Below are 26322 nucleotides of genomic sequence, written 5' to 3'. Positions count from 1 at the left end.
ATCAGTTGTTAAATACTGTCATTAATGATCTACCATTATCGATCAGTCTCTCTTGCGGCGTGTTTGTGGCTTCAGTTGTTCTACTCGGTGAGTTTTTTCAATAATAATATACCAATGTAGAGTTAGCTTATTTATGTGACTTTAATTACTTAATACTACTTGTGAGAACATCCCACTTTATAGCTCTTTAGGAAGACAAGTCATAGGTACTTACTGAATGCATAAAGGCATTTGCACAAGTGCATGGAGATAGGTAATTTGTTTACTTAGTGAATAATATAACATGCTTACAAAATTCTCGTACATTCTAAAATATCATTTTGTAAGCTACGAAATCTCAGAGCAACTAGGTAAGATCATGGTGGTAGATGGTGTTTTCAGACATAATAACGTTTGTGTTTAGTGAAAGGCAACTTATGTACTCGTAGTTTGTTCCGAACTTCTTATAAAATACATAATTAACTTGATGATTCCTGTTGTCCGCAGTGGAGTAACAGTGAATTGGGAAACCTTGTTCTCTCAATAAAATGCACCGGCTTAGATTAATCGTCCCTCGCATGATTAACTATCCTATCTCAGTTTTGCCACTTTCTCAAACCCACGGGTTTTCAGTTAGGTCATTTCAAATTTAATTTCAGTTTATACTTTACGGACCTCGTGGGAGGAAAAATAGGTAGGTACATACAGATACGTGTAGTGTGTGTATACGTGAGTTAGAGAAAATCGTAGACAATGGAAGCAGGAAAAAAATTGTAGTCCGTTAGGACTTGAGTTATCAAATCGCCAAAAGACTGAGATAGGATAGTTAGTCATGCGATGGACGTAATTAACTAACTTAGGAATTTATTTATCGATTGGGTTTAGCTATAAAGACGGATTTATGGTTTAGTATTACAAACTGCATTTTATTTTAGGTGAAATCGATATTTTTTTAGATGTTTTACAACTAAATAACTATGTCTGAAGCATTCTTGCCTAACGTTTAAGAAATAATTAAACATGTTACAGATCATTGAAAATGGCAAAAGTCACTGACTTGATAGCAAACTGCTACCAACAGAAGGTGACATTCTCTATCGAAGTGACCCCAGACGTATCAACATCAGAGTTGGACAGTCTATCCATAGAGCCACTGTTCTACTCCATAACTTGGCATGCGAAGACCCATAAGAATGAAAACCTGGACATCGCCCCATTGCGATTGGCGAGATATCTAAGAAATAAAAATAAAGAGGTCCTGATGCATCTGTCGTGCGATATGCTCAGGAAGGAGTTCTTGCTCCAGTTACTAGATACTTTTAAGGAAATAAAAGTTTGCAACCTGTTTGTTGTTTTAGGTGGTAAGTACAATGTTTTATTTACAGATCTAGCGAAGCCACCCACATGAGAGGTAGGTAGGTAATATTGTAGGCTTAGGATTTATGATGCAAGTTTAAGCAAGTTGTACCCAATGATAGTCTGGCCGACTTGCCTACATTTTCCAACACCGCCTAAAGCCCAATAGAGTCTAAACTTTTTATTACGTGAAAATATCAGCTCGTTACTACGAGAAGCTTCGAAATAAGCGCTCTGCCCTGTTCTTAGGTATGTAACTGGATAGTCTAGTAAACTTTCTACTTTTTAATTTTCAGAAGGGTTCAATCCACAATCGTCAGACTTTCAAAATAGCGAAGAACTAATCAAAACAATCAGAAATGAAACAGGAGATTACTTTTGCATTGGGGTGGCAGGCCTGCCCGACTGCAGTGACGAAAAATTACTACAACTAAAACACAAAGTCGACATCGGCGCTAACTTCGTACTAACACAAGCCTTCTTCGAGTCCAAAATATATGAGAACTTTATCAAGAGGTCTAAATCCGCCGGAATTAATGTGCCTATTATTCCAGGAGTATTCCCATTCGAAACGTACCAACAGCTATCAGGATTTATTAACATGTGCAAAATAAAAGCCTCGCAAGATATTTTAGATTACGTCAAGAACCAGGACCAATCGGAAGAAATTCCAGGAAAAAAGATAACTCAAAATTTAATCAAATCGATAGCAACTGGAACTAAGATGAAACATTTTCATTTGTTTTCTATAAATCGCCTGTCTACCGTTGTTTCTATTGTTCAGCCATTATTGTAAATAAACTGCTGCTTTCATAAAAAAAGTTTTTATATTATTTTAGATATATTTAAATGAACTTGAAACGCTACCGCGACCCGCGTGTCTAGAACTTAAGTTGACTTTAGTCGCAAAATTTGCATGAATTCAACTTAACTTGCCGCGCATTAGTTTAAAGAGATGGCGCTGTCTGTACACACTGAATATCCATCGAAATAAAAGCTAGAATTAGATTCAGTCAGTCAGAATTTTTGCATTGAAAAATAATTCTACGAAATGGATGTGTTTATTCTAAATATTGATTAGGACAGTTGTTATAATTAAAAAATCCAGTAACGTTATTTTATTGAATATAACGTAATCAGAAGAACTTACCCTTAAAAGTATCAGATGACAGAATGACAAAATCACTTGATTTAAAAAAATAATCATTCGATAATCTGTGGACAGCCATTTTGGATTTCGATAAATAATGAACAGCAACCGAAAGTAATGTTTTTTGATCTACCTGTAATTTTGTTGTGTAAAATAAGTTTTGAATTAGCGGTAAACATTCGTGCCAGTCGTCCACGTACCTGCTCGAGTTTAGGATCGTCCTACTTTGGGCTGAATCCTGCCTCGACGATCAGCTGTCAGGGACCTTTGACGTGTAGAACACAAACAAATCTGATATTGTTGGGCTGATATGCTGTTGTCGAGATGAGCGGCACGTTTTACGAGCAGCTGGGGGGCGTAGCCGGGATGTTCGAGCAATGGGGGGCATGTGAGAAGACTGTGTTAGCTTGTGCCCTAGCTCGAAGAGTGCCGTGGCCAGGTTTGAAGCTGGTGCAGCGAGCTGTGGAGGCGGCTCTTCAGCACCACGTCGAGGACGAGCGTCTGGAGCGAGACGCGAACGACGAAACGTTGCTGGCGAGCCTCCTCACGCCGAGGACGGATGATAACGAGGATGAGGGTAAGACTTGATTTACCAAAAAATCAAAAAAACCTATTTATTTCAGTCCAAATCTGATGAGCTATTCCTAGGTTCAAATCTACACATTATTCCATCATATTTCTCCATAATTTACTTACAGTTAATATGAGTCTAAATGTGCAGTTTGCTAATCTTTTTTGTGTAGGTAGATTTTGAACTTATTTAATAAAAATTTTTGGTGAAAATGCTATTCCCTTGTCAATAAAATGCTATGTTTAAATGATTACATCTTATTTCTATGTAAAACCTGTTTGTCAGTGTTTGTTACATAAACAGATTTCACTCGATCCAATCCATGTTATCAATGAACTCTCTTATCAATGCAATTGGTTAATTCTAAATAATAATCAGCTATGTTTCAAATGACAGATTAACATTATCATAATCATTATTATTAAATTATTATTATTATACATTAAAAGAAATAACATTTAACATAAAGACAACAATTTATAAGCATTTTCTATATCTTTCAATAAAACTATTTAATTTTCTTGTACCTAGTTGTGTCAGATTTTATGTCGGTTTTATCTATTTACTGTTCTGCTAAGACCAATCTATATTTCCGCAGGTGAGCAACTCCTGCAACTCTTGACCCTTTTGCCACTCCTCCGGACCGACAATGAACGGGGCAAGGATGTGTATATGACTGCCACCCCTGCCCTCGTTCAGAGGTGCGTGGACGCGCCTCGGCGGTCGTCTGTGGCACCCGAACTTTGTCGACAGCTACTTTCGTACCTACTAGTCCATCCAGCCTTAACGGCTCATGACCAAAGGTATTGTCATTATTGTTGACTCTTGCATTTTGTAATAGAAAAATACCTACAATACCTAGTTTATTTATTTATATCTTATTTTGAATGGAATTAGATGAGGACTGGATTCATTAATTAGAATTGCTAATTCTAATATTCTTTTTGTTGCAGTACATTAACACAATGGCTACGTTACCTAGAGAATCACATTTCAGGCAATAGAAATACAGAATCAGTATGGCAACAGCGAATAGAGCCTTGCCTATTGCCAGAAACAAACATTTGGGGCACAACCAATTCATTTAGGAGGACAATAGGCAAAAATGTTGAATTTAGAGGAATGCTTGACACATTAGAGTCATGTTATACAGATATATTACAGGAATCCTTTTCCAAAAATGGCAGGGATGTAGATCTTAGTTTAGAAGGTGAAAAACTGAATTTTGACGCGGCAATATCTCAGCCGAAATCTCAAAGATCGAATAGTTTAACTCCTCCATCAACAAATTTTATGCAAATGTCTTCCTCTGCCGAGAATCTGAGTGACGAGCCTTTCGTGCAGAAACCGCGAAGTTTTTCACTCTCGAGTGAGCATAGTTTAGGCCAGATAAGGCCAATAAGTATAATGTACGGGACGACAGGAAGCGAAACAAGGTTAGATGAGCTCAAATCAAATAATTATACGGAACATCCTGGCATGTCGACTGTTGCACAGTGGCTAAAGAGTTTGAGGTTACACAAATATGTTTGGCTTTTTACAAATATCACTTATGAACAAATGATGGCTATAGATGAGAAGTACCTTGAAGAATTAGGTAAGTGTTTTAACAATTACTAAAAAATTCAAAACTAACTACTAAATGGTAAAATCTAACTTTTTTATCCTTTTAGGTGTAACAAAAGGTGCTCGCCACAAATTGCTCTTATCAATAAAGAAGTTAAACGAACGCCTAGCAACATTGGAAGCGGTGGAGACGGAGTTATCTTCAGGCGTGTCGGCGGCGGCCGCGGCAAGGGCTCTCGAACGCCTCCGGGGGGTTTTAGTGAGCCCTATGCTGCCTACTTCGGATCTGCCCGTCGCGATAGTACGCGCTTTGGATACTGGTGAATAGTTTTTGATAATTTACTATTGTTATAATTCAGTCGAAAGTGTATATTATCAGAATACTTTAAAAAAAGATTATTACTGATATAATATTGTGTTAAAGCAAGAAATTAATTTGACTGAAAATACGGAACCCTAAAAACAGTGCAAAAACAACTTGTAGATTACTGTCCTATTGCTGCTTCTGTTGTGACTGGGACCATGTATGATTTGATAAATGATTATTTAAAGTATTTATTATAAGATGTGACTATTAAAATTTCTGCAAAAAAAAAACCAGAGAAACAGCCAAACATCTCAGTTAATTGGGTATTAAGTCTCATCAGTACCAAACCAAAATTGTCAATCTTGCAAATCATTACGATTTAAAGATCTAAATAGCTATAATAGACAATAAATTACATTTAGGGCTGCTTTTTCAATCATTGGATAACTTTTAACTGAAGAATAAGTTTGGCATATTGACAGTTTCAGTATGGGAAATATGTCAAAATGACAAGTTTATTCTTCAGTTAAAAGTTAACTGATGATTGTAAAATCAGCCATTAACTAAACGTTAATTCCAGCATCAAAGAGTTTATGCAACGGCGCGGGCGCGATCGCTCGCGTGCCGACATTAGCGCCGCCTGACGAGAGCGAGCTCGACTCGCCCGTCGACCCGCTGTCGCTGCACTGCTGGCTGGTGGAAAAGGTAAGGTATTACGGATATTGGTATCTTCATTCGCATAAAGAAAGTTAAGATAATAATTTATTGTCTTTTCTGTTATCTTCATCCACATCCGCATCCTCAATACCTCAATATTTTCTGTTAAGTGCCTGTGCACACCATGTTTTCTAAACGCATCAATGACGCGCGTTTTAGAGACGCTTCGTTTAAGAAATAGAGGATGCTCAACAATTCAATATTTCGAGAGTTAAAAAAATTACGAATCTTTTTCATAATAATTATGCTTCTTTCTAACATGATAAAAATATTTTTACTAGCCGCCATATTCAGCTATCCAACGTCCTCCAACCGAGTCTTGTATCCGGTAAGTCGGCTATCCAACGTCCTCTAATCGAGTTTTTTGACCGCCATATTCAACTATCTAATAGAGTTTTGTAGCATAATGACTATAGGATAGTTGATAGATAGCCAACGCTATCCAAAGTCCTCCAGCTATCCAACAACCTCCAATGGAATTATTTCTCCCAGGCGCTGCACCACGAGGCGTTCAGTCGGCCGGAGCTGCAGGCGGCGCTGAAGCGGCTGCGGCACCGCCTGCCGCCGCGACAGTTCTTCCACCACGTCAGCGACATGCCGCTCAACAGGCGGTGTCCCAAGCCCAGGTATGTACTACATGTACCCTGTACTACACAAGAGGATTTAGCAATGAAACAATGACCAAAATTGTATTTGAAAAAAATATAAAAGAGAACAAGGATCTTAGGCCCAGAGCAGACGGTGAAACGCAACTGCAACGAAACTGCAACTTTGTGATGATTCTGATGAATGAAACTGAAAGTTTCAAACTGGTCGCGTCATGTGTGGTCTCTCAACGGACGCTATGGCAGAAACTTAGAGTAGGCGAACACCGTTGATTTTTCGTCGGCCGATAGTTTAGTCGGGCAGTTGATCAGTATGGGAGTGCGCACACTACGCCGATTCGTTTTGGCCGATTCTTCATACAATTTAAAATCGGGCACAACTATCGGCCAACTAAAAATCAACGGTGTGCGCCTACTCTTAGATGCAACTCAAAAGTAACTAGCAGTTGTAGTTTCGTTTCACCGTCTGTTCTAGGCCTTAGTGTGAGTTTACATCAAACGTCACTAGTGAGCGCGTTAAAAAATATATGAAGATTTCAGTTTCTCAAAGTTTCCGCTAGGGGCGCAGTAGCGTCTTTCCGTTCTATACATAGCCAGAACGCAAGGGTGTGAAACTAATCGAGTATAGTTTGGAGATGACTTTTTTTACTAAGCTCCTCCAAACTATACACGACCAGTACGCATATGCTGCGTACTGCTCGCGTATACTTTGTAGTGACTTAGGTCAATTATGTTACTCCAAAATATACATCGCCAGTATGTATTGTAATAAGTGCGTGATTACTATTTATACGCGAGTAGTTGCATGCTAGTCATTTTGTCTTATTGAGCTCTCTTTCTATTACATATTAATTCATATCTGCGTGTCTACTTTAAACATTGAATCATCTTTCGACACGTATTCTGCCATAGAAAAGATATTTGTTTTGGGGCTGATATTTAATTTTCACCAATTCTCGAATAACTCTTAAATTAAGAATTATGTAGATATGGAAATATGTCAAAAATCTAGATTTATTATAGATTCAGTAAAATAATAATATTTTATGTAATAATATCGAATAAATGTAATTTTAAATATTTTATAATTCCATATTTTACTAAATCAATATCAACTAAAGACACTCTAGTCAAGTGTAAGTGGTGTAGTAGAAACTAATCGAGTATAGTTTGGATATGACTTTTTTACTAACCTCTTCCAAACTATACACGATCAGTACGCAAAATTCGTGTATAGTTTGGAGTCACAGATTTACAAACGGGCACTACAAAATATACACGAGCAGTTTCCTATGGGTGCGTTCTGGCCATGTATAGAACGGAAAGACGCGGCGCAGTACAATCCGTCATACATTTAGTGTCACTTTTTTACGCAGTCGACATCGAATGCGTTTGACGTAAACTTACACTACGCTCCTAGATTTTTAAGTACTGTGGCAGCACCATTGTGCAATGTGCATGAAATGAATAGGTAATTAAAATAAACATTTCGGATGAGGGTAGAGTAGTAAAAGCTAATAAGTATAATCCTCTAACTAAATAGTTTTATAAGGTGTTGTTCTGCATCAAATATTTAGGATCCGCCATGTAACGTAGCTATTTTAATTAGGTTTTGAATTTTAGCCATACTTTTACTGTTTTATTCAATGCCTTGTAACAACATAAAAAAAAAATCTTCCATTTCCTTCAGAAAGCTTGCTATTATTTGGTCGAGGTGGTAAGTCTTACATCGAAATACTCACCGTTGCCTCTTCCACTCCACAGATGGCGCGTCGGCACTCACAACGGCTACAAGCCTATCCACAGGCGGACGTGGGCACCCGCCTGCCGCGGGCCGCTGCTGCCGCGGCCCAAGTCCAACTCCTACCCGCCCTTCCCCCCGCACGCGATACCCCGCCCCCCTCCCCCCGCGTCCGTCCTGTCCGACGACTACTCCAGTCTGGATGCGCTGTGTCTGCAAATGACGGAACAAGCTATCAATTGAGCTGGTGAGTGAGAAGCAAGTAAACAGCTCTTTTAGCACCAATGGGACTTTTATGGACGATTGGAACTTACATGTAACAAGCTTAGGGTCCCAACTCTGAAAGTTGTTTAAGCGCCAGCGGGCAAAATGAGATGGGTCAGTTGAACTAATTCCGTGCCAGACATTAAATCATCTCACGATTTTGAGGATGTTGAAATCGGTGGCAGTTGAACTAGCCTGTGCCAGATAAACTAGAACTTTTCAGGCCCAATGAAAAAGATTGATGGGTTTGTGGAACTAGCGTTGAGTGATACAATGCTAGACAAAGTTAAACAACTCTCTTTCTATATGATCGGTATGACAAAAGACAGGTTGTGGCTGTCAAATAGCTTCTATTGTCCGCACCAATAGAAATAAGCAAACTTGCAATCCGTTTGTACAAAATTGTCTACTAAAATTGATCCTTGAGAAAATGTTCTCTGTAAAAATTGATTTTTCATAATGACTGAAGTCTATTGATGCAGACTATAGAGAACGTTTTAATACAGCAAACAGACATATATTCTGGTTGTTGTAACAGTTATTTGATAGTCTTGTCTCTTGTCATTTGATTGGGAGAGAATTTCAGGAAATGGCACAAAAGGATTGCAACCACAATTTGATTTTATTTTTGGGACTAACATGATATTGACTGTTAGAAACACTACAATAACAAAATATAAAATCAAGGAAACGTATTACAGCAGATTTATAGTGACACTACGCTTTTTTGGCGACGAAGTTTTTATAATTTATAAAACAATAACGTATGGCGTTTCCTATTGATCGAATTTTTACTTCGATGTTCAGTAGATGTTAGTTCCAAACAAGTCAGTTTTTAAAATGTATTGGTGTATAGTTCCACTTTAACCCATTGGTTAAAACTGTCTTGTTGTACAGTTCAATTGTTTGTTCAAACATTGGCGACGAGGGAACGCGGTTCGATAGCAACTTGTATGTAAATAGGACTATTACCGAATGATGCAGTGGCTCATGTCAAATCAGCCCTATCATGTTGTACCAAAATATGTACTAGCAACGTATGTTCAGTCTGCAACGTCTTACGTTAATGGACTCATTCCTTGTTTGACTTACTCGTAACAGATGGTACAACTATATTTAGTAGTTATAATAATCCTATAGAGGTTAATTCAATTGTTATTTTAATTTAAATAGATTATTTTTCTATTTATTCATATACATGGACAATGTTTGCATTATACTGCACATATTATATTATACTGTCTCAAAAGTGAAGCAATTTAAATTAATTCTATGACATGTTTACTTGTATTTTTTAATGAAATTCACAATAATGTATCTTCCACGTTAAGGCTAGTAGTTCACTGACAACGAAATTTATATGCTTGTATGCGTGGACAGTACCAGGGAAAAAATAAAATAGCCATATAGACTCTGCTACTGCCAATATTTAGGGAGCTGGTTTGCAATGTGCATGTTATTTTAAGATTGTTTTAATTTATGATATGAATTTTATATTGTTATAGATATTATGAATTTATTAGCAGTGATTTCGTTTTGAAATCCAATAGATCTATGTCTTACGAATGGGATTTCTCTGAAATATACTCTATACAAATTATCTAGCCCTGAGTTTTTACATTTAAATTATCAAAACGCATATTTAAATCACTGCTTTCTATAAAGTATGGGTGTTGATATGGTTAACTTTTAATGGATGTATGTATTGTATGTATACTTATTTTGACAAAGAAATGAGAGCTAGAGAAATGTTGCCTTAATTTAACCTAAAATACAAATTAATTATTGGAGGTTGTAAGCTAAATTCGTCTGACCATTTAGGATTCATTAATATACATAATAGTTATTCAAACTTGGTTGTAACAAACGCTAATGTTAATGTAAATACATATTTATAAGTATTGTTAATTTATAACATGAACTAAAAATCGGTGACAACGACACAACTCGATTCGACTCGGCCAATCGAAAAATACTATTAAACTACACATGAACATAAATTTCTCTGGTGCTAACATTTCATTTCTTCGGTTTAGTTTAGTAATAATGAAATAGGGCTACAAGAAATTGTTTTTAAATGACACAAACCACTTGCTTAGCTGTAGTTTACCAGTGTGTACCATGTAGAGAAATATCACGGGATTGTGACGAAGTGTCGGTTGTGATGCGACGCCAGAGCATCAGCTCTGAATTTACCAGAATTCTTGTTGTTATGTTGGTCAACTAATGTGGTATTGTACATAGTTATGAAGTCACTACGGGATCAACGCGAGTCCGACGGCCTAATCGGTATTACAGATAGTTTGTCCTGTCTTTGTGATTGTTGTCCTGTAACACTACACAATTGCGTCTGTTTGTAACTATTATAAATGTTGATGTAATTAGATAGTATAATCTGTTGACTGATGATTGAATAATTTATGATGTTTGCGTATGATTTATTTATTTAGGTTAAACTATCGATTATACATTTTGACTGGATCAAAAATCTGATTGTAACATGTGCAATTTTTTTTTTATTTACATATAAAATGTTATATAGATTCCATGTAAATAATGGACTAGAATGCAATGTATTTATTACTATAAATATTGTAATAAGGTAACACTTGTTTTTGTACAAAACATGCAGGATATTGTGTTGATAATATTATAATAAATGAAATGACTATGAAGGACATAAATACATTTTTGAATGTAATAAAAATAATTATTAAGCAGTCCATGATGATGTTATTATGGAATTACTGTTATATTGAACCATTTATATTATTAATTGTCTATAAATTTCACCTTTAAACTAATCAACAATACAAAGTATCATTTGTATAGAAGTACTCAATGTTTCTTTCTCTTTCTATTGATTCTGTTCTTTAGTTCTGTGGTGGACTGTGATATGGTTTATTTTTTGATCATGATATTCATCAGCACTAAATAAATATTATTGTATAGTATAACTTTGTTTTATTTTCATTATACAAATTATTATCAACTAGCTTTCCGCCCGCGGATTCGCCCGCGTGGAATTTTGTCTGTCACAGAAAAACTTTATCGCGCGCGTCCCTGTTTCAAAAACCGGGATAAAAACTATCCTATGTTCTTTCCCGGGACTCAAACTATCTCTATGCCAAATTTCATCAAAATCGGTTGCGAGGTTTAAGCGGGAAAGCGTAACAGACAGACAGACAGACAGACAGAGTTACTTTCGCATTTATAATATTAGTTGGGATAGGGGGCTTGCTCATGAAAATCAGTAGTTTGGTGCTAATACGATCTACGCATATGATCGCCAAAACAGCATTACATTACAACAAACTTGGTGCGTACAATGGGAATAAAGCAAAGTTAGATCCTACACTACAATAAATTTTACATTTCCTAATTAAACTTACATAATGTATTGTTGGAAGTTCATATTTTGAGAAGATAAAATACAGCGTGTAGTCACGGTAGTGGTACTGTGGTAATGGTGTAGTACTTTATGAGACCTTTATGTACATGATTAGGTGAAAAATAATAACACTGGTCAACAAAAAATCAAAATGAAAATGGTGCCGAGATTCTGTTGATAGTTTATTATAGGTGTGTATTAGTAATAATAAAAATATTTTTCTTTTTTTTTTCCTACGTGTAGTTTTGGATCTACCCTCAGTTTTTAAATTTAGCTTTAATGGGTACGTTGGTTGGACAGTTTGTAGTGTTCTCGGTACATTTTTATTAATGCATTTATTTTAATATCATGTCTACATTGCTAAGAAGTTGTCTCAATAATCAAAATGTATTTCTGTTACATTGGTGGTGTGCACACAGTTAAAAAGTTCAAAAATTCAGGCAAGATTTTATTAAAAGTGCTTATTTTTCTTACTTTAAGTCGGACATTGTGGTTGTATTCAAGCCGTGGATACCCAAAATTATTTTTATAATCTTCTGTGAACACTTAAGGCAAGGTTACAATGGTCAAAGAAGCCGTAACATGAAGTTCAGAGTGGAGAAAGTGAGGAAAGATCAAAAAAAAAATCCTAGTTTGAGCATTTTTTTTTTTAATTAATTTATTAAGTAATTTTTAATGGTCCATAAATAACAATATTAATAAAAGATACTGATTTCTTAAGTTCGATGGACTATTTGGAACGATTTGCATAGATTTTGTTAATTGAAATTACAATTTTTTTTTCGGAAATCACTAGTCCAGTAACTACTCTGAAATTGTGAGAAATGCCTTAAAAACTCAGGATGTCATAATTTTTATCAAAGAGCACTACCTCCACAGTCATCTTGACCAATTCCCAGAGAATCTTGGGTCACTATAGAATGCTATAGCTAAGAATAGGGAGAGCGATGCTATCAAGACCTAAAAACCATTGGAAGAGAGGTACCAAGGCAGATGGGATCGGTATATGATGGCTGATTACTGCTGGAGGATGTAACGTGATAGTTCCATTACACCTCATTCACAAAAGTTGTGGAAAGTAAAGTTTTTAAGCATTTCATAATATTATAAACGCTGATTTTGGTGAAATTTTGTATTTTTCTATACACGTCAAAATCTAGAAAACCACACGTAGGAAATCAACAAATTTGCTACTAAAGCAACCAGCATAAGGTCCTCAATCAAAAAATATATACAGTTCCTTGGCACCAAAACCACTGTTGACCAGTGTAATAGGTACATTTTTATTTTGGAATTTTATTGTTTCTTTAAACAAATACAAGTAATCATAACTACATCAACTTTTCCTTGTGAGTTCCTATTTTGTGCCTGACCAAATCATTTTTTCTGTAGAAACCTCTGGAGCACTTGTCACATGGATATTTAAAGCAACTTTCATGTACTTTGGCAATGTGATATTCGAGCATTGGGCGGGATGGAAAGCCACATAGACAGCCTTCAACTGTGCATTTGAATTTATCAGTCTTATTGTGACGAAAGTTCATATGGTGGGCAAGCGCTCTCACTTCACAAAAACTTCTAGTGCAAAGTTCACACTTGAGTGGCCTTTCTCCAGTGTGCTTCCACATATGCACCTCAAGGTTTGAAACAATCTTAGAGCATGTATTGCAGTAACCAGACTTTTCAGAGTGTAGTCTGTCCATATGAGTCTTAAGGTTCCCTTTCGAATTAAACGTACGGCCACAATGATTACATACAAAACTATTCGGTTCAGAGTGGACCTTGTAATGTTTGGTGAGGTTTTGTTTATACTTAAATATTCCTAGGCAAATATTACATGAATATTGTTTACTGCTAGTATGAACCATTCGGTGTCTTCTTAGTGAGTCTTTTGTAATGAACTTTTTGTAGCATACATCACAAGCTTCTGTTTTTTCTCCTAGATGATTCTTTTTATGCCTTATCAACGAGCTCAGCTGGGTGAACACAGCCTGGCACTCCGAGCAGGAATACGGAGTTTCCCCTGTATGCGTCCGCAAATGGATTATTATATCCGTCTTCGTGTAGAACCCTTTGCCACAACTCTCACAGATAAATCTCCTGGCTCTTATTTTCATGTGATTTCTGACTGAATGTCTTTTTAGACTACCCGCGTTTTTGTATCTTTTATCACAGAATTTGCATTGGTAGGGCTTTTCATTAGTATGAGATCGCATGTGAATTAACAGTGTGGAAGGGTTAGCGAATTCCTTTCCACACACGGAACAGTTCTCAGGGCCTTTCTGTTTATTTCTTTTCTTTTTACGTTTTGGAAAACCTTTACTTTTGTTTTTACATGATTTTGTATTTTCCAGTTTTATTCTTTTGCTTACAACTGCAAGAGGCACATCTAATTCATCATACGAGTTGTAATTCATAGACAGGTCATGATCACTATTATTAAATTCATAATCTTCAGATTTTATTTCTATTTTAGTCAATACAGTGTTGTGTTTGGATTCCAAATATTGAGACCGCAGAGTCTTATCAGTGGCCTCGCATTTCAATATAAATCGGTAAGCTGTAGCCAAATCTTGTTCACAGCAGACGCAAATAACAGAAGGCAGTCCATCATAATTTTCTATTTTGATTTTGGAGCAGCAATGCATGATTTTTGAACATATCGAGACACCATTTTGGTCGGTATCAAAAACATTTACGTTTCCGACTGTTTCTCCACATAAGCGGCACAGCTTGAGATCCATATTAATCACTTTTAGTTGTACTTTTTTATGAACTTAATAAGTTAAGTAATTATCATTAAAACGTTAAATAATTAATTTGTATTGATCAATGTAAACAATTTTGAACAAGTCACAAAAACCCCGAAAATGACAATATTGACAATCAACAATACAATTGTCAAATTTGTCATTTTACTTTTTTATTATTGTAAAAATTTCGCCAGGAGTTCTGAGTATTTAGCCAGTTTAGAAAGGGTGCGAATCACGGGATCAAGGTGAAAAAAAAACCTAATTTTTGTTGAATTACTATAACTAATTATAGCCTGACCAGGAACATAAAAACCCTCGCCATGTTGCGGAAAACTAATGGTACTAATTTCTTTTAATGGCAACAGTAACTGAAAACTTCATTTACATGTCACCTTGCATGTCAGTCTATTGTTGTCAAAGTGTAAACAAACTTTATTTTAAATGTTTGCAATTGATTTTTTGTGAATTAAATTGCTAAAATATTTTTATAGTCGTGAAAGAAAAGTGGTTCACGATGTGTTAATGTATTTGTCGAAGAGAAATATTAAGGGTTCGGACAATATTTTCATTGAATAATGTTTCCGACAAAGGTTGTCAAATTGACTGACATGTTTATCGTATAGTACAGTCCACTATGAAAATTAGCTGTAGTCTGTTTCAACTACCTATTTTAAAGTTTTTTGTCACTTTCTAAGTTTTGAATTTTATGGAATTGGGAAAGAAGTACCGAGTTTGAAGCGTTCATGAGCAGACATTGTAGTTGAATATTCAAGTTCTGAATTTGATTATTGATGAATAATAAAATAAATCCTACTAGCTCGATTGATGGTTTCATTTAATTTATTTAAACCAGGTTACCTTTAATAATATTTTTCGTTAATTTATGAAAATATCAAATTAGCCCGTAATCCTGAATCCTGATACATAAATTTAGCCTATTAATTTAACACATGTACGACTGTACTCAGTGTTGCACTATCAAATGCAATTAAAGCGCCTCTATGCCAGGGTTTTTATGTTCCTGGTCAGGCTATATAGTAATTTTATGTATAGGTGTACCAGAATCTCATGGCAAATAGGGAAAATAAACTTTGTTGAGAGCAATACTGGGGAAATTGGAATAAACGATCTTGATACTGTTTAATTTTTTACTTTTATGACTAATATTAATGAACATGAAGTACGAATATACATTTTAGGTAGGTATGTGTATGAAGAATGTTGTTATTCATAGGAAAATGTCTTGGAAATTAAATAAATCGTCTGTGAGAAAAGAAATGTCTGAGAAATTAATTATTTAAATTAACTACCTCCATATTTTCGCGTGGAACTAAAACATAGGCGGTGCCGTTCTTTTTGTATATGGCCAGGTCTGGGTTATTTAAAAAAAATGTTACAAAATTTTACTAAGAAAGAATCTTGAGATGAACTGGCTGGATCAGGGGTGATTTACTGTTTGTACTCCGAATGACTGTGTGAATACACCGATCAAAATGGCGTGAATAGTTATGCGCAACTTTAGGGCCCTGTAACGTATTTATTTGTAGAGATATTTTCATGATTATTTCACAATTATTATTAGTTCTTCTTATATTTATTTCAAGTTTATTTCAAAGAAAAAAAAAATGAACTGGCTGGATCAGGGGTGATTTACTGTTTGTACTCCGAATGACTGTGTGAATACACCGATCAAAATGGCGTGAATAGTTATGCGCAACTTTAGGGCCCTGTAACGTATTTATTTGTAGAGATATTTTCATGATTATTTCACAATTATTATTAGTTCTTCTTATATTTATTTCAAGTTTATTTCAAAGAAAAAAAATTGGAAACTTCTCCATTATTCAATCTTGCTTTATGAAATCTTTTTCAATTTTCTTTACATGGTCATAACATCTGCACCAATTTGTGAGATATACCTGAAAACCCCGATAAAGCAGCTATTAACTAAGAATAATATAAAAAAACACAACCCTCCTTCTGACACAGTTGGGTAATAAACTAAATGTATCAAAACATTTCAGTCCAACTTACTGTCAACTCGACGACGCGCTTTAGAATCAAAGATCAACTTTGAATTATGCCTTATTTTACAATTCACATTGAAAACAATATGCCTTGCTTGAACTTTTTCGACTTTTTCCCAAAAATAACAAATAGTCAAGAAGAGATTACAAAAATTTTACAGCGGCTGACAGATGTCATAATTTTCTTTGACAGATGACAATTAAACCATAGACAATTGCCATATGAAAAACACACTTTTCCAATATTTTTGTTTGCCATGAGATTCTGGTACACCTATATGCGTGTTTGTCTTGTTGGTTGTCCTAATACATAAAATAAAATAAATAAAATGAATTCGGTAAAAAGTTGGGATAACTGGAAAAATAATAAAAAAGAAACGGGGAACTCCCGGGAGGCGCAGTGCAGGTGGCGTGGGTCCGTCCGTTGCTATGGAAATGGAAATCGTTTACATACTCATCCGAGCGCAACTCGGCACTCGCGCGGTTACCCGCGCGTTTTTTCAAAGTATAATTTTAACTTTGCGCATTTTTGTAATCTTACGTAGGAACCTCTCACCCGCTTGTAAGAAAAAATAAGACATGTTGACATAGGAGAAGAGGGGTCCCCTCCTAAATCGTCATGTTATTTAATTTAAGAATGGCTCCATTTAGCTGGCTCTTTTTGGCGGGAAAGTAAAGGAATCGCATTGTTCGGTAATTTTATTTTCTAAAAAATTTCGCCGACTAAAATGATTACAACTGGTGGATTAAGTATTAACTACTCTATGTGTTCGTGAATATTATGCACCAGTTTAGGCAAATAAAACAAATCAGTGCAACATTTGAGGTTCTAGTGAATCGCCACATTTGTAATTCTTATTCTATTATTCTTTGAAAAGAAATAGTTGAACAAGTTAACATAGGGAACAGAACCGCAAACAGAACACAATAAATTCATTGTTAGTGTAGGTAATTAATTTTTTAGTATCATCATTTCAGTCACAGGATGTTTACCTACTGCTGATTCAGCAGTGCTGAAAATGGCCTAGGTATATTGATGATCCCCAATGATAATTATCCTAATCGCCCGGTTTATGAGGTTACAGTTTTCGAATTATTATTTATTTTTAATATTAAATAAATATTTTTTTTTTAATCCACAACGAGGAAGCTCTTGACCTGTATCTCACCTGATGGTAAAGTGACGATCAGGCCGAATATTACAATTAAGTAAGGCCTCGCTTTTAGCTAAGGCGATAACCATAACACTGTGCTAGATAGCTAGAAAAAAATCTTTACTAATCACTTGCTATGTATGTAAGGGACACGAAAACACCAACTGAAAAGTTTCAGTAGTTCGGTCAACTGGACTAAAAACCGAACTACTGCTAATACAGGTGTAGGAGCATGTAGGTCTTCATCATCATCATTGTGTTTCTATTTCTTATTTTTAAATATCCAACTGTCCACATTGCATGCCGTGGCAGCCTCTAAGATAGCGTTCGTTTCAAACTAAGCGTCACTGACGCAGCGTCTTTAGCTTTTCGAAGCGAGTAAGTGACGCGGCGTTGCGTTGGTGGCACAAGACCAAAGCTAAAGACGCTGCGTCTGTGACGCTTATTTTGAAAGGCTACCTTTAATTAAGACAACACTTATGTAGTTTTAAGCACTTTTAGTTATAGTAATTCCATGTATGCGTGTTTGTCTTGTTGGTTGTCCTAATAAATAAAATACATCATTTCAGCCACAGCTTAGGACGTCTATTGCTGAACAGAACAAGGGCCTCCCCAATGATTTTTACCTACAACCTACCGAGCTTTTGCTCGCGTTATTATTCGTAGTTGAAGATTAGATTGAGATTAGCTAGTGAGTTAGTTATTTAATATAGTTACCTACTTACTTACGCTTGTTCCCAACTTAGGCAAGAACTTATGGCGCGGATTTTCACACGCGCCCGCGGCGGTTGCGGGCCCGCAGCTTCTGTAGAATGCAGATACTTACTTATGTAAAACCTAATTCACAAACTCACGTGAGTTCTTAGAATAACCGCGCAAATAACCGCTCCCGTGAGTTTTGAAATAAAACCGCAATTCCAGAACCGCCGCGGACGCGGGTGAAAATTGCGCCGTGAGTTCTTAGCCTTAGGGTTGTATGTAGGTTTTTTTTTTTTTTTTTTATCCACAACGAGGAAGCTCTTGGCCTGTATCTCACCTGATGGTAAGTGATGATCAGGCCGAAGGTGGAAGCGAGCTTCACCCGGAATCCTCAACCACGGAGGAACTGGCTATCTTACCTCTAACTGCCGGAACACAACAATGCTGTTAACATTGTTGTTATGGCGACAGACTTAGGTAAGATGGTGGTAGCTAGCCAGGCGGACTTAGAACAAGCCCTACCACCAACCAAACCGAACAGAAAAATCTGCCCCCACTGGGAATCGAACCCGGGACCTCTGCGTCTGAAGCAGGTGGTCTTACCACTAGACCACAGAGGCGGTTAAGGTATCTATAAAAATCACTGTAGTTTTAAAAACCAATAGAGATGACTGTCAATTTCTTTGCTCTAACATTGTATCACCAACTTCCGTGCCATTGCCATTCTTGGGCAAATCTACCAAACTTTAAATACTTAACAAGATGTCACGGTGGTCCGTCTGATTGTCATCCCACATGAAAGCATAAAAGCCTCGAATTATCCATTCAAGTGAGGCGAAGCTAGCATTTGTGTGACAGACACTTTATCCCTAATCTCAGATATGCATTCATTCGGATTAACTTTGACTGACTGCACTAAGAACTGAGTTTATTGCACTTGCAAAACTACGGAAGATGCGGGATTGCTTCTGTAGATTATGGTATTTTACGTAGACTGTAATTTTATTTAGTTAAAACACAGATTTCATTATAAAACATTAATCATAAAATGTAAAAAAGGTTTAAAATAAGTACCATTTTCACTAACAATGTTTTAATATCGCTGTATAATATATAGTATAAAAAAGTCAGTCCCTGTGAGCTTAGATTTTTAAAACTACGCAATGCATTTTGATGCGGTTTTTTTAAATAAGTAGATAAAGTGATTCAAGAGGAAGATTTATTATGTTATTCTTACCACCCGTGCGAAGCCGGGGCGGGTCACTAGTTCAAATTTAAATTTGTTAAAGAGTGTAAACGGTGTCAATAGCTTAGCACTTTTTAATTTCTTAGGAATATTATGACTAGGGTTAGTAGGAACTCAAGTAGTTACCTAGCTTTAATATTTACTATTAAAATTGTATTAGTCCTATTTAACATAAAAATCCTTGGAATAGATATACTTATTATAAGTTTAAAATGTGCATAGTTACCTACCTACCTTATTTACCTACATAAGAGTTGTAATAAGTAGATTTAAATTATTTTAAGCTAAAAACCCTGTTAGCTAATGTTGTTTATTAAGACCTATTGTTTGTATTTTTGTGGCATTATATTTTCCAGAAACAAATAATAGGTTAAGTATTAACAAATGTTATCATTAATTAAATTTGAGAAAAACAATCTTCAAACTTACAATATTTAAAAAACAAATGCGTCATTTTGCGAAATCCCGTTAATGCGTAGCAGGTAACAAACAACCCTTTGGGCACCGTTGCAATGGGCACGCTGCATCCCCACCACTCGAGGCCCCGCCCCTTCGTGCAGGACGCTTGGGCAAGCTTTGCAACAGTGCTTCAATCCTTCCTTACAGTTTACGCGAATTGCATCTCCCGTTGACAAGTTTGCGACAATGGCTCTCTGGACGCCGTACGTTCAAGAAACCGCTTTAGACTTGAGTCGCGCACCCGTTATCAAGGCGGAACCGGCGTCGCCTGTCCTGGAAAAAGTGCCCGTGACTAACACTTCGCCGGTCTACAACGAGTACGTGTATCATCAGTTCCCGGTCTCACCGCAGCCGCTGCCAGTGACAGTGAATTCCATTCCATACTACGCTAACTATCCGGAGCCGCCGGCAGCGTACAGTGTCCCATCAGCTCAGATTTCACCGGAGTCCGTCGGTACTCCTTGGTCTCCTCAAGCGTACCGCCAGAAGTCTATAAGTTCAGGGCCATCGCCGCCTCAGTCGCCTGAGCTGTACGATCTCGAATCTTTGGATGACGACGCAGAGTATCAGGCTTTCGAGAGGGACGCCTTACGCGCTATGGCTGAGAAGAATGGAGGTTCACTTCTCGGTAACAATCCTCGCATGCGCAGGGTTGTGCAGACAAATCAAACGGCTGACGACTCGTACAGAAAGCAGCGCGAAAGAAACAACTATGCCGCGAAACAGAGCAGGGACAGAAGGAAGCTGAGGGAAGTTCGCTTGGCTTTTCAAGTAACTTTCTTGAAGAAGAAAATGGCGGATTTGAGGGCGCGACTGGCCGCCGGGGTTTGTGGTCGCTGTCAACAAGTGTGCGAATGCTAAAATGGATAAACTTTTGTAGTGGATGTAATTTTAAGTGTAAGATGAATTGATTTTACTCGTATGAAATTGGTTTTGTGCAATGTTTGTAATGTAAGCGATTAGCGAAGTAAATTTTAAATTAATAACGATGTCGCAGAATGAATTTCTAGTCGTATTAAGTCGCATTTGAAAATGTTACGGGTAAAATAACTTACAATACATGTAAAATTAAGATTTAGTAAATTATTGTTAATTTTAATTGATACATATGCCCATAAAATTGGTGTGGAAATAATGTTACAATATTGTGATATTAAGTAAATATTTTTCAACGAAAAATGTATCTTTTGTGAGTTTGTAGAAATTACTAAAAATGTATTGTAAATAAATTAATTGATAAAAATTCTTTCTGTTTTATTTTATAAGCATAATACCTACCTACATGTCTATTAAAATAAAATAAAAAATCAATTAGTATTATCATCTATGAAAACGAAATTTACATAGCTAAGTTCATATAAAAAAGATCTTGTTAATGTAACTAATTTAAAATTGTTTCGATCACGTAATTCATATACTTACGCTAATGGATAACTGGCTATCGTTAGATCGATAACTGCATCTTAACAGAATCCGTAATAAATGTCGATTAGAAGCAGCAGTAGTATTGTTTTAATTTGTACGAGTTTTCACGGATTTCGGAATGGATGATCAATCATCGAATGACTGAAAAAGCCCTAAAAACACCGTGTAGCGTCGTAGCGGTATCGTAGCGTCGTAGCCGCGTAGCCGTAGCGATTCGCGACGAGTGTGTGTATTGGAGGCGTGTGCGCAGACCGCGCCCACCGTGAATGCCACCTTACATACTCGTAGCGAAATTACTAACTTCTGCGATCTAATACCATAATATTTTTTAATAAGTATTTAAATGATTGTAATCGAAGAAATGGCGTTAATTTTAGGTTCCTATCTAGAAGTTGGCAGACAACTATGTGATCTGTACCTCTATTACGAAAAACTTTCGAGTTCGTTTCGTTTGCGTATTCAAAGTGCCATCGAAAAATTTTGTATGAAAAATTAAACAGCGCCCCCTAGGGCGGCTATAATATAGGGGGCGCTGTTTAATTTTTCATACATTCTAGACATAGATTTACTTTAATACCATTAAGAGTAGCGGGTTGAGGTAATATTAATTATTAATATTCTGGTAGCGGGTTCGATTCTCGCAATGTTAAACGATTATCTATCCGTTTTCATGAACGTTTGTTTGTTTCAATGGTAACGAGTTTCTATGATATGTCTGCTCAGCTGGAAACTAAATAGGTATCATTTATTATGATTCTTTGATTCGGTAAATTACAGACTAAGGACCGGCTTATGATGATGAAATTGATCTTCACTACGCGTGCGCACCAAAAATATTTAGTTTCAAAGCTTCCACAAAGTTTTTCTTTCTCCGCAATATCTGTCACATCTCATATTCCTAGTCACAAAGACAACATTGGCACGCGGCTCCGTCCGCGCGGCAGCCTATAAAAACAACGGGTTCTACTGCACCTGCAAAAGGATTATTATGATTGTGCACACGACAGCTCTCGTGCCCAAAATGATATTACAATAGATCTGATATCTTTCGCAGCTGTGGGAAATAATCTACTGTGACATCTATGTCATGTCAGATGTAGCGGAGCGGCCGATGCAAATCTTTCTGCATAACTGCAGATCACATAGAATTTTCTATGTTTTCTTGCATTGTAGTTACGTTTAAAAGATCTGGGCCGTAGTAGGTAACATTAATTAATTAAGGAAATAAATAGTACCACACCATAATATTTGGTCAAGTAATGAAAGTCCGTACTAATTAATACGAGTGGAGAACTGGAGACGCATATTGCGGTTCGTAAAGTAAGTATGTTATTAGGGTTCTAAGTTCAGTTGTTTTGGGCCTGATTTTTAAATCGTCAGATATATTCTTACTGAAGAATACTTGCTATTTTGACATATCAGCCATGCTGAAACTGTCAGTTAAAAGTTATCCGATGGTTGAAAAATCAGCCCATAATTTGATAGACGAAGAAAAGACGAAATAAGAGTGTGCAATATTATCTAGCGATCGATAAGTTAGTTACGTTACATAACTCTGTCGTGGGGTGCCTTGTTGCGCAGGGGTGCGTCCGCGTCAGTCAATTAATACGTAACCCTTCCAATTCCGAGGGTGATGGGGGCTCCTGGGCCGAGATAGACCCCGCACTTTTAGTTCCGTGACAATTTTGTACGATATAAATAAGAGTGAATTTAGGTATCCCATAGAAACACTTTATCACGCAACATCCTTTAAAAAACTGGATGAAAATTATTCCATTTTATTTCTGGGTATCAAACTATTTCTATACCTCTAAATCGATTCAGTGATTTAAATGTGAAAAAGTTAGAGACAGACGAAGTTACTTTTGCATTGTTATTATGGAAGTTAAAGACTGCTTTAAAAACACATACCTAATTAAGTACTTATATTATTAAGTAAAACTTATAATTTATTGATGACGATGAATAAATTAGACTGAAATCGATAAGAATCGATCACGTATTCAATCATATTAGTTTCATATGTGAAATAAAAAAGCTCTACATAACAGCTTTTTATAAACTCACTTCTATTGGTTGAAAATACAACGACACCGCCCCTTGCCCCGTAGGGTCGTTTTAAAAAGGGCGTTGCACAACTTTATGTTCAGCTATTGTTGGCAGTTTCACAAAAACATGCACAATATATTGCGGGTTCACACTTGAGACCTTTGGCCTATTGCTATTATTGTATCAAAAGAACGGTGAAGTGGATGAGCTACCATAATAAACAAAAAATTGAAGCAATTTTTTTATCCACAATGAGGAAGCTCTTGGCCTGTATTGAAATTGAAATTAGAAAAAATGAAAGTGAAACGCGTTGATGTTTTTTATAATCATACGAGTGCAATGAAATGAAATAGTTTATTCAGTACATGGACCCTTTCCAGGGCACTTCGGGACAACATAATATGGGCTGGGTGCTGAGAAGAAGTGGCGGAAGAAACTCGGTCACCTTTGTCAGCCTCTTTTTCAATCAAATACAGTAATTTATAAACTAAAATACCTACAAATGTGTCCTGTGCACTTTGCATTTTTGTGTGGGTATAACTGTATGTTAAATCTTACATTGCATAGCAGTCGCCAGTCAAATATTTTAATGTGGGATAAAAGTATCTATCACTCAGGCAGCTACCTACCCGAAGTACCGTTACTAAAACATCAAAAAATACCACACGTAGTAAAAGTATTATGAATTCCTCAGATACAGGTCCAGTGCAATAAAATTAAGCCCAATTTACGCACAACTTCCTAAAACTTTGCTCGCAGTGAAAAGAAAGGGTTCTTTGTTTGGGGTGTCCTCCAAGGGATTGCATATCGGCGAGAAATGGCGACGCTTTTGTTCCGGGTACCGTTGCCTTGCGAATCGTTCCAGACGCCCGCATTGTTTATAGGAAAGGCAAGGAACCCTTTTGTATTATAATCCGTAGCAAATGTCAGAGACAATGTGCAGAAATGCGATGCTATTTGCATATTGTAGGCTTTTTTCTGACGCTTGCGAAACTGCTTTTTGAAGGCGAGACACAACTCACAACGGGATTTTAACTGACCACCTACGTCATCTTTAACTTAAATATTTCGTCACTATCCTAGAAATATGATAAATAGGCCTATAACGGCTTACAACAGGCAAAAGACTTGGCCAAAAGTTCATAGAAAAAAAACCAGAATCGTCAGCAAAGAAATGTATTTAAATGGGTTCACTATAGTAAACCTGTGATGCAGACCCTTTTCAAGGCATTTATAAGTAGTAAGTCCGAAATAGGTATAGCTTGTAATTAATCAAATCGGGACAACATAAAATATCGAAAAACTGTAACAAATCATAAATCTGCGAACACGTCGTGTGCTTTTTACCTACTCGTACAAGCGTAATTTTCCAAATGGGGGAAAAACAAAACCATAAAGTTTATTCTTAATAAATTTATCGATCCGTATACAAAAAACATCGCTTTAAATTCGATTCAATGTCAGTTAAAATCTGGTTCCACAAATCAAAAACCTCAATCTATGCTTGCAATTTATTTGAACTTTAAGCTCTGTTCTGAAATAGGGCAAAGCTACGTAACTCCTGCATTTAATAAAATTTGTAATAATCGCAATAATCTAGCGTGTGGTCAGATCGCACTTCATCAATCTATGTTCAGAGACGTGGGATGCGCGGGCGCACCCTCCCCACAAATACCTATTGAATCGCCCGCCTTTATGTAAGCGCCACACTGGGTGTACCGTTACCTAAGTGCCAGACTGATTGATCAATCGATTTGTCAACAATAAAGTCGATGTGACATCAACTGCATTTGGTGGTCCAGGAAATAGCAATTTAATGGTTATTCAGTGAGAATGTTTACTATAGTAAACAAAATCTTAGAATATTATGACTGCCTTGCTCATATTGGTAAAAATTGAAAAACAGACCGACAATATAATTTCTTGAGCTGTTTCTACTCACCATTGAACTGGCCCAAATTATTATCCTAAATCAGTTAGGTTCAAAATATTTACTGAGACGTTTAATAACACTTAACGGTAATAACTGTCAAGTATCACTAGCGCATAAACGCCCAAAAAGGTCACTAGCGAATCGTAAAGTAGTAAGGTAAAGGAACCATACTTTTTTGTTGAGTGTTGATTTACAGCGGTTCCTCCCTAAACGGTCGGTTCGGTTAGGTCATTTAACATTAATTTTCATTGCATTGACTCAGACCGGATTTAGAATTTACTTTAGAGACCTATCTTTTCGGTTAGTACCTAGCTAGGTATTCCATATTTATTAATTTTGACTTTATTTATATCGCCAAACAAAATAGGAACGGACAAGTGATAAAATTGTTTAGGCACAATCAGTGTAGGAACTCTAGAAGTGACGGTTTATACAACGTGTCCCAAAATTCAAGGATAAGCCGGCGCCGCAGGGTGGACATAGTCATGACTGCTTTAGGAAAAATAAGAAAAAAAATCTATCTCAATTATTTTTTAAGTTACACAATAAATTATGAAATTCGTCGAAAATTGACACCCCTTATGATATTTTACATTACCACGACTACAATTTTTCAAATAGTTCAGTTTTTTTGTTTGTATCGGCAACTTAAGTAGTGCTGCTGTCCACCCCAATTCTTAAAACCCTAAGAATCCTTGCAATTTTTACACAAAAGTTAATCAAAATATGATATTTCCTTAAAATTTTGAACGATTTTTACTTACACTCCACTTTGACTCGTCGTTTTGTAAAAAAACAGTATGAACACTACTGCGGCAAGTTTTTTATAAAGTTGACGCAACTATCCAAGATGATTCCGAAATGGTATAATACACTAAGAAAACTAGTCGCAAAAAGATATGCGTACCATTTTTACAAGCACTTCGCTTG

General features: G+C 36.4%; 4 protein-coding genes across 4 annotated transcripts; 3 read left to right on the top strand and 1 right to left on the bottom strand.

Annotated features, from left to right (window-relative positions):
* On the top strand, positions 1-2156 carry LOC114363095 (methylenetetrahydrofolate reductase). Its single transcript, XM_028318719.1, has 3 exons — positions 1-87; positions 1009-1340; positions 1632-2156. Exons 2-3 carry the CDS (start codon positions 1019-1021, stop codon positions 2129-2131), a joined length of 822 nt encoding a protein of 273 aa, XP_028174520.1. The 5' UTR covers positions 1-87; positions 1009-1018; the 3' UTR covers positions 2132-2156.
* A 400-nt stretch (positions 2157-2556) lies between these two features.
* smg (sterile alpha motif domain containing protein 4 smaug) lies at positions 2557-10899 on the top strand. The gene is made up of 7 exons (XM_028318718.1): positions 2557-3062; positions 3655-3859; positions 4010-4653; positions 4730-4942; positions 5510-5634; positions 6139-6272; positions 8016-10899. The coding sequence occupies exons 1-7, from the start codon at positions 2810-2812 to the stop codon at positions 8233-8235; spliced, it is 1794 nt and encodes a 597-aa protein (XP_028174519.1). The 5' UTR covers positions 2557-2809; the 3' UTR covers positions 8236-10899.
* A 1999-nt stretch (positions 10900-12898) lies between these two features.
* Positions 12899-14506, bottom strand: LOC114363100 (zinc finger protein 429). Its single transcript, XM_028318725.1, has one exon. It carries the CDS (start codon positions 14389-14391, stop codon positions 12979-12981), a length of 1413 nt encoding a protein of 470 aa, XP_028174526.1. The 5' UTR covers positions 14392-14506; the 3' UTR covers positions 12899-12978.
* A 5531-nt stretch (positions 14507-20037) lies between these two features.
* Positions 20038-21157, top strand: LOC114363108 (transcription factor VBP-like). The gene has a single exon (XM_028318736.1). The coding sequence runs from the start codon at positions 20172-20174 to the stop codon at positions 20844-20846; it is 675 nt and encodes a 224-aa protein (XP_028174537.1). The 5' UTR covers positions 20038-20171; the 3' UTR covers positions 20847-21157.
* Positions 21158-26322: the final 5165 nt, after the last annotated feature.

Source organism: Ostrinia furnacalis, unplaced genomic scaffold (assembly GCF_004193835.3).
Source record: "Ostrinia furnacalis isolate ACB-3 unplaced genomic scaffold, ASM419383v2 OfSCF7012, whole genome shotgun sequence".
NCBI lineage: Eukaryota > Metazoa > Arthropoda > Insecta > Lepidoptera > Crambidae > Ostrinia > Ostrinia furnacalis.
Note: the sequence above shows the minus strand (reverse complement) of the source record. Positions and strands in the feature narration are given on the sequence as shown.

Coding starts and splice junctions, on each gene's coding strand:
- LOC114363095 (XM_028318719.1), top strand. CDS start 1,019: ATGGCAAAAGTCACTGACTTGATAGCAAACTGCTACCAACAGAAGGTG. Junction 1,341..1,631: donor CCTGTTTGTTGTTTTAGGTG/GTAAGTACAATG, acceptor TTTAATTTTCAG/AAGGGTTCAATCCACAATCG.
- smg (XM_028318718.1), top strand. CDS start 2,810: ATGAGCGGCACGTTTTACGAGCAGCTGGGGGGCGTAGCCGGGATGTTC. Junction 3,860..4,009: donor TTAACGGCTCATGACCAAAG/GTATTGTCATTA, acceptor TTTTTGTTGCAG/TACATTAACACAATGGCTAC. Junction 4,943..5,509: donor AGTACGCGCTTTGGATACTG/GTGAATAGTTTT, acceptor CGTTAATTCCAG/CATCAAAGAGTTTATGCAAC.
- LOC114363100 (XM_028318725.1), bottom strand. CDS start 14,391: ATGGATCTCAAGCTGTGCCGCTTATGTGGAGAAACAGTCGGAAACGTA.
- LOC114363108 (XM_028318736.1), top strand. CDS start 20,172: ATGGCTCTCTGGACGCCGTACGTTCAAGAAACCGCTTTAGACTTGAGT.